The 8,588-nt window shown below is 32.0% G+C and overlaps 1 protein-coding gene and 1 long non-coding RNA gene across 2 annotated transcripts; both read left to right on the top strand.

Annotated features, from left to right (window-relative positions):
* Positions 1–310: 310 nt before the first annotated feature.
* LOC133206145 (uncharacterized) lies at positions 311–825 on the top strand. The gene is made up of 3 exons (XR_009723705.1): positions 311–375; positions 488–598; positions 727–825. It is a non-coding gene; the product is annotated as an uncharacterized LOC133206145 (long non-coding RNA).
* Positions 826–1,051: 226 nt separating this feature from the next.
* On the top strand, positions 1,052–2,858 carry LOC133204693 (DNA ligase 1-like). Its single transcript, XM_061340435.1, has 3 exons — positions 1,052–1,610; positions 1,826–1,886; positions 2,450–2,858. The coding sequence occupies exons 1-3, from the start codon at positions 1,052–1,054 to the stop codon at positions 2,856–2,858; spliced, it is 1,029 nt and encodes a 342-aa protein (XP_061196419.1).
* Positions 2,859–8,588: the final 5,730 nt, after the last annotated feature.

Below are 8,588 nucleotides of genomic sequence, written 5' to 3'. Positions count from 1 at the left end.
TAGACAGACCAGTTTTTCCTAGACCAAATACCTCTTATCACCCAATTGCTATTATGGAAGTATTTCCAAAGAAACAACCTCCTGAAGGTTATTTATATTTTCTATGCTATTAATCAAGTTTAATATATAGAATTATTAATTTTTTTTATCATGCTTAATTATTACAGTAAAATGACAACATGATCTTAAGTTCCTCCTATAATTGTGGCATAAATTATCATCTGGACAAATATTCGATTTCGCATATGAGTTACAAATTAATATTTTTAGAATTCATGAAAGTAAAAGGAGCATTTCCTGTCCTGCCTCCAATATCTAAAAAGTGTGCAACCCCAGTCTTGGACGAAAAAGCCAAATGCACCATGACTCCGGAAGGTAAATTTACGTTGCACAAAAATTCCTTTCCAAGTGTTTGTTAATGAATAATGACTTAATTAATGCTTTGTTAGTCTTTTGGACTCAAAATAAATGAACTGCTTCATTTTAGTTCCTGATGTGAGAAGAGAATTGTCTGTTGTTCCTCCAATACGTTTAAACACATCTAAAGACAAAACTCCAGGAACAGATAAAACACCTCCAGATACGCCTTTGTCTGACGGTACTCTTACAAGTTAATTATTTCCGATTGTCATTTTTTATCATTCTTATCAAGTATTTCTAGTTTAATATTGTTCTCTTTGAATTATTTACATTGTTGATGAGTGTTAAATGATTCTGTCTTTCCAGCAACAAGACAGCAGATTGCAAACCTAAAAGATAATGATGTGTTTAAAGTTGTTCTGCCACCCCGCTCTTCTCGATGCAATACTGGATGTTTAGAGGCTCCTACCAGTCCAATTCATTCTCAAAATGGTAATACAAAAACAATTTATTTATATTTTTAAATCAGTTTATAATAACTTCTTGGTTTAAAACATACTATATTGCATCTACATAAAAGGTAAAGATCATCACATTTTTATCAGTTACTTCTGAATTGGTAATATATATCTTAGTCTCTATAAAACCTTATAGTTATACATGTTTAGTTTCAGAGAAACAGAAATTCAGAATGTGTGAAGTACTTCCTGCACAAACACAATTGTCTATGGACAGCCTTTCTATGGACTATGCAGTAAAACAACTAGTACAAGCTGATATTCAAGAGAAGTTGGATAGCTTGGATATTGCCTCAATAACAGTTCCATTCAAACCTTTTGAAGGAAACAACCAGTTCCTTGATGCACAAGAAAGAAACAAGGCTGTAGTCACACCTAACATGTACGAAGACTACCTGGAAAGCCTGACAGCAGAAGATGTCAGATTTATTCACTCGAGAAACCAAGATGACTTCTTGTATCTGCACTTTCAGCAAGATTTCACAGATGAAACATTGCAATCACCTAGGTATTTCCCTCACACATTTCTTTCCCCAGTTGAAGAGGTTGATAGAGAATCTTCTTCCTCAGCTGTGTATCCCATCCGAACATTCCTGTCCCCAGTTCAGGAGGTTGATGGAGAGTCTTGCTTATCAGCTAATGAGATTGTTGATGTGAAAGCTGTTGAGGAGCAGACAGGAGGAACGCCAGTTAAAAGTTTTCATCAACAGAAGACATCTCTAAAGAAGAAAGGTAATAGTCTCCATATATGAAGAAAACTATATGTATTTAAAATAAGTGTTCTTCTAAAGTATAGGGACAATATAAGAGTTTTCTTTTGGAAAAAAACAATTACCAATACCGTCAATAAAATAAAATGTACATATATTTTCAGTAAGTTTTACATTTATATGTATGTAGCTAAGTATATGTATGCCTTTTTAAAATTGTATTTTTTAAATCATTAGATGGTACTGTGCAAGAAAACAAACAGAGGAAGACACAGAAAGTTCCAGGTACAAATGAAATGTAAGTAATACTCTTATTCAACTTATAAGTTCTTAGCTTTTATATATTTAAAATATGAACAGTAAACAATAATAAATCATTTTTATTGTACTATTCTCCATTCACTGAAAGTAAGACATAGAGAAATTAATTTATTGTAACAAAGGAACATTCATGAAATAAAAACAACGTGTACATATACAAAATTGTGGGATGAGTTTGTAATTCCAATCTCCTGTGGTGAGGTGGTTAGAGCAATAGTTCTACAGTGAAGAGCAAGGTTTGAATCCCACTGTGGGACATGGAGACTGCATGGTCTTTCGGATAGACCATATAAACTATAAGGCCATGTAACAGTCGATGCTGGCACAAAAAAGATCATTCAATGGCCATAAATGTCTAAATTTGTACCCTTGCAAATGGTTGCGTCAAAAAAGAGGGAAAAAGTCTTGGGATTTGAAGCAAACAACCAATCAACCAATGTAATATACCTTATCTAACCCAACCACCTAACAAGCCTGTATGAGGCAATACATTTTACAAGACCGAAGGAAAGTTATTCTTTTGCCTTTTTTTATTACCAGATTCTTAGAGAGGCTTCAGTCTTTAGGTGCCAAATCAAATCTGGAGGAAATGAAACTCACAAATCGTCTAGCAGTAAAAAAGTCAGAGCTGGCAAACATGCAAAAACAAGCAGAAACGGCAAAGGAGCAGATCTGCCAAAGACAGAAAGAGCTGAATGAGGTTAGGGTCACCAATAGACTGTTGATAGAGAAGCAGCAAAAGCTTCGAAAGGAATTAGAAATGGCAGAAAGGGAACTGAAGAAGGGTAAATCCAAAGACAAACAGCTAAGTAATGAAGTGAAAAGAATGTCTATTGACCATGAAAAGCTGGTATTCCAAGAGGATCTCATAATCCAAGAAAGCCAGCAAATTGAGAGAAAATTAAAGGAGATGAAATCAATAAGCAAGAAACCCAAGCATTTTAGATAAGTTCTTCCACCCAACAGGAATCTTGATTTTTTTTTTTTTTTTTTTTTTTTTTTTTTTTTTTTTTTTTTTTTTTGTTGGTTTTATAAAGTATTTCACATTTTTTGTCACATGGTATTTTTTGTTTTATTTGCTTATTTATTAGTATTTGCCATAACTGATTAGTACAATTTCTAAACTGTAGAAAAATGGCAGACTTAACTAAATTTAAACAGTTGCTATGTGCATGTAAACCTTTTTATTTGAAACTCATTACCACTATTTGCGATAGAAATTTCATTTAAAAAGAATTATTACTGCTTATTTGAAACTGTAAAACTGAAGCGAAAATGTATTTTAAGAATATAAGGTCTATTTAAAAAAAAACAACCTTAAATCCAGTTCGATTTTTGTTGGACTCATGGCTTGTATTTAGTTTGTAAGGTTATAAAAAAAACTATTTTCATCTCAACAAAAGCAAATCCAGTGTTATATGCATAGTTATTTTTAAACAAGTTCTTTTTGTCATCATTACAGCTAAACCTTAAGATAAACATGTATTTGAAATTTTTTAATATTTTAACTTTCAAGACAGTATGAATATTTGAATGAATGGGTGTTTGAATGTATGTGACAGCATGGTTGTTTGAATGGTTGGATGTTTGAGTGTATACATGTCAGCATCTCAGGGGATGGATCGTTCGTAGAATGTATGACACCTGAATGCATGTTTGCTTGAATGTATATTTGATTATAGTTATGACATCATGAAAGATTGAGTTTATGGATGATTAATTGCATGATAGATTGAGTTTATGGATAATTAATTTCATGATAGATTGAGTTTATGATTAATTGCATAATAGATTGAGTTTATGGATGATTAATTGCATAATAGATTGAGTTTATGGATGATTAATTGCATGATAGATTGAGTTTATGAATGTTTAATTGTATGTATGACAGCATGACTGTTTGAGAGGATGGATGTTTGATTGTTTGTATGACGGTATAATTGTTTGAGAGGATAGATGTTTGATTGTATGTATGGCAGTATAATTGTTTAAGAGGATGAACGTTTGATTGTATGTATGGCAGTATGATTGTTGAGAGGATGGATGTTTGATTGTATTTATGACAGTATAGTTGTTTGAGAGGATGGATGTTTGATTGTATGTATGACAGCATGATTGTTTGAGAGGGTGGATGTTTGATGGTATGTATGACAGTATGATTGTTTGAGAGGATGGATGTTAAGTTTGATTGTATATATGATTGTATGATTGTTTAAGAGGATACATGTTTGATTGTACGCATGACAGCATGATTGATTGTATGTTTGAGAGTATGGTTGTTTGGGAGGATGGATATTTGATTGTTAGTTTAACAGCATGATTGATTGAGTTTGTATGGGTGTTTGATTGTATGCATGACAGTATGATTGTTTGAGAGGATAGATGATTCATTGTATGCATGGCAGTATGGGTGTTTAAGAGGATATATGATTGGCTGTTATTATGACAGCAAGAATGTTTGAGAGGATGGATGTTTGATTGTATGTATGATATCACGAATGATTGAGTTTATGGATGATTGATTGTATATATGACAGTATGGTTCTTTAAAAGGATAGTGTATAACAGCATGGTTGTTTGAGAGGATGGATGTGTGATTGTATGTATGTTTTTTTGGAGAGATTTACTAATTAATGGCAAGTGATTATAATATTTTAGATATATTTTTTATGATTGTATAATGTTTAAGATATTTTTATGACTGATATAATTATTTTCCGGATGATCTAAACATTATTTTGAATGAATGATAATGGAGGGTTGGTGGTTTGTGTTGTGTTTACTATCCTTTTTTGGTAAAGGTGTTTCATAGTTGGATGAAACAGCTTTGCCAAGAAAATAGTGGTTCCCTCTGTTGAGTTTTCTCTAGCCACAGATCTTCTTGCAATGCAGAAGATGTGTGGCTAGAGAAAACTCACCAAAGGAATTTTCTTTCATTAAAAATCTTCCATTCATTAACTTTTTCATGACAGAGAGAGTTTGTGGATGGTCTTTTTCTAATAAAAGAAGATTTCCCTATTTCTTGTGAAGTTTCTTCCAAATACTAATCTTCTGACTAACAAGTGCATAAGGTTTGTGTGTGGATTTTTCTTCACAATAAAGGATGGATTTTTTTGGTTTAAGATGCTTCTTTTGCATGCTTTTTTGTAGGACATGCAATGAAGGAGAATCTTAGACCAAAGAGAAAACACAACACTTAATTCACATTTCATGTCATCTTCTTCTAGCTGTTGATGCCTCAGTATATCCCATGATGACAAAGGGATACACTAAAGCATCAACTTTGGAAGGATGACAATGAAGATGATGTGAAATGCTTGTATGGATGGAAGAATGAATAACAACCTCAGTACTGTCTTTCACTATTGAACAATTTTCAATTGTCAATGAACACATGACTAATTACAAATAGTCATGTACTCACTGACATTTGAAAATTGTTTAATAGTGAAAGACAGTATAATGTAAGAATGTTTGTAAATGTGAGAAAGAAAAGTGTTTATACTGCAAGAATGTCAGTGAGTGGAATGTGTATAAAGAATGTATCCAATGATGAATGAGAGAACATATTTGTGAGGAAGAGTACCTGAACAAATTGGTAAAGATGAATGAGTTGTGCATGTTGTAGCAAATGAGTGAAATTTGTGTAATGATGAAATGGATGAAAATGTAATGATGCATGTTTGTAATGATAAATAAATGAAAATATAATGCTGAATATGTGAGAATAATAAAAAAAAAAATGAGTGTGTATGTTTGTGGTGGTGTAAGAATAACTGTTTTAAATGAAGAATGAATGAGTATACTTTTTTGATGAATTAGTGAGCATGTGTGTAATATTTATAATGATGAATGGGTAAGCATGTTTGGAATGTTCTGGATAAAGAATGAGAGAGTTTATTTGTAATGATGAATGAGTGAGGATTCTTTTGTTGTGAATGGGTGAGCATGTTTGTAGTAATTTAGATGATGAATGTGTGAGCATGAATTAAATGATAAATGAGTAAACATGTTTGTAATCATGAATGAGTAAGCATATTTGTAATAAATGAGTAAAAATGTTTGAATGAGGAGAGCTTGAGCATGTTTGTGATAATGATTCAGTGTGTTTGTTTGTGATAATAAATTGATAGGAATATCTGTATTGATGAATGAGTGAGTACATTTGTGATAATGATGCTTGTGGTAATGAAAGACTAATTATGTTTGTGATGATAAATGATGGGCATGTTTGTGATAATGAATGAGTGAGCATGTTTGTGATAATGAATGAGTGAGCATGTTTGTGATTATGAATGAGTGAGCATGTTTGTGACAATAAATGAATAGGAATGTTTGTAATGATTATTGATTGAGTATATTGGAGATGTCTGTGATAATGAAAGAGAGAACTTTGTGATAATGAATGAGTGAGCATATTTGAGACGATGAAGTGAGTGAAGAATATATGTAATGATGAATCAGAGAGTACATTTGTGATTGTGAATGAAAGAACGTGTGATGAGAAATGAGTATGTTTGTAGTGATGAATGGGTGCATTCATGATGAAGACGGTCTTGATGCTAAAAGAGAGAGCATGTTCATAAGATGATGATTGAGTTAACATGTTTGTGATGATCGCTGAGTGAGCATTGCTTTGATAAGAATGTATGTGATAAGGAATGAGTGAGCACGTTTGTAATAATAGAGTTAGAATGCTAGGATAATGAATGAGTGAGCATATATGTAAATGGAATAGCTATGCATGTTTGTGATGATAAATGAATGATAATGTATGTGAAAATGTACCTACGTGTGTTAAAATTACTATAGTTTTTACAAACATTTTATTCAACCATTTTTTTTCACAAGTATTTGCTATTTAAACTTTGCTAAACATACAGTACGTTTTACGTTAGATATATAATCTATCCTGGCTAACATTTTACAAGTCATGGGTCATTTAGCTTATTAAAAAAATTTTTTATATGTGTTTACGCATTTAAAATTCCAGACTTATTCAAGAATATTAGGTTAAATATTTTTAGCTTTACTTCTGATGTTTCATATTTGTTTTAAAGGAAATTATATTTCTGTTCATTGCAGTTGATTTCACTGGTTTTGCTAAAATTCATTTCGTTACTGTAATTCAAAGATATTTATCTACTCTATCTTAAAACATAAAGATATATATGTGTTTGAAATTTAGAAAAATCTTTTATTTTTTATGTAAAGTTTAGAATTTAACAGACGTCTTCTAATTCTTCCATACAACACTTCAAGTCATCTTGTCATCAATCTACAAGCATTTTGTTTTCTTTAATGGTTATTTCTGTTCATTTCCTTTTTAATATATTCGATCAGTGCATATTATCTATTCAAGATATATTACTAAAGTCAGGTACTCTTCACACAATTGCTCCGAAGAAAATAGTTCCATTCATGATCAGTAGATACAACATTACAACAAATGTTAAGAATAATGATGTATATTTAATTCGTTAAAGAAAACAAAATTAACGTAAAAAGATTTTAAGAAAATCACTTTTCCCCAGAAAATGAAATAAAAAGTTTTCATATTCCTACGCTCTCTGCCTCCTCAGTCTTTTTCACGAAAATATATAGGTCATCCTTCGATTGATAGTGATAAATCTTTTCACCAATTATATACCTGTCATGATTATTGTTCGTTAATTGCCGTATATTTTCTTTTGAGTGAGAATGTTAATCATTAACTGTGTGTGTTTTTTTCTCTCTTTTTTTTAAATAACGGAATGGATATTATTGTTAAACACCTGCAATCGTAACTTCTCGGCAAAGCAACGTGATTTGCCGAGCTCGTCGGAAAGGATCTTCGCACGTGTGTAAACCTAGTCTATTTGGTCTTGCAAGCACCGTTCGCTAGCGACGCTTAGATCATGTAGAATGGGTATCAGTATTTGCTACGGACATGAGGAAGAACTATACACCAGTTTCATAACAAGTGCAGGTTTTTTTACTCAAGCCCTAGACTGGGCTAGAGGTTCTGAGTTATCTAAAACAATGCTAGGTCATTGATCTACTCAGTTTATAAACACGAAAATATACTATTTTTGTAAATAAAAAGATTTCTAGAAACAAAAATGTAGTTTATCTTCAAAACGTCTCTATATTCAAAGTCTATATAAAGTGTTAAATGTCGGATTTTATTCTATGACGAAGGAATGTTCAGTGACGCTCCACAGCCTCAACCGATCTCGCGCTTTACTTTGCGTTTAACAACGGCCGTCAATGCATCTCTAGACGAGTCCATTGATTACTCTTGTTGACCCATCTTTAACATCTGCCTATACTTTGAGTGATAGTACTTTAATAGCACAAAATTAAAAAATAAATTAAAATCTATCCTTGATAGTTCTATAGTTTTGCTATTTAAAAAATTGGGCTATCTTTGATCTTTGCTTGGACTTGTTTCGAATTTTTACAGAAGATTCTATCATTGGAAAGTTAGATGGTACACATGTAGCACAGGCCCATAGTACGCGGGATTTTTTCGGAGCCCCCCCCCCCCTTTCACTTTGAAAACGTTGCTACAGGCCTGTAACATGCTATCTGGATTAAAATATTCCTGAAAATGAGTGAGCTGTTAAATACATCTTTAAAATTATACGGTTAATTATATTTAGTCTATGTTCTATGGGAAATTAAAACTATTTTTTAG

This window comes from Saccostrea echinata, unplaced genomic scaffold (assembly GCF_033153115.1).
Source record: "Saccostrea echinata isolate AGI-Se365-2 ecotype Australia unplaced genomic scaffold, CSIRO_AGI_Sech_v1 ptg000054l, whole genome shotgun sequence".
Lineage (NCBI taxonomy): Eukaryota > Metazoa > Mollusca > Bivalvia > Ostreida > Ostreidae > Saccostrea > Saccostrea echinata.
This window is presented reverse-complemented; position numbering and strand designations above follow the sequence as displayed.

Bases quoted from the DNA above. Each gene is read 5' to 3' on its own strand.
- LOC133204693 (XM_061340435.1), top strand. From the start codon at position 1,052: ATGTGTGAAGTACTTCCTGCACAAACACAATTGTCTATGGACAGCCTT. The intron at 1,611-1,825 runs GTAATAGTCTCC...TTAAATCATTAG, and splicing joins GACATCTCTAAAGAAGAAAG to ATGGTACTGTGCAAGAAAAC. The intron at 1,887-2,449 runs GTAAGTAATACT...TTTTATTACCAG, and splicing joins GTTCCAGGTACAAATGAAAT to ATTCTTAGAGAGGCTTCAGT.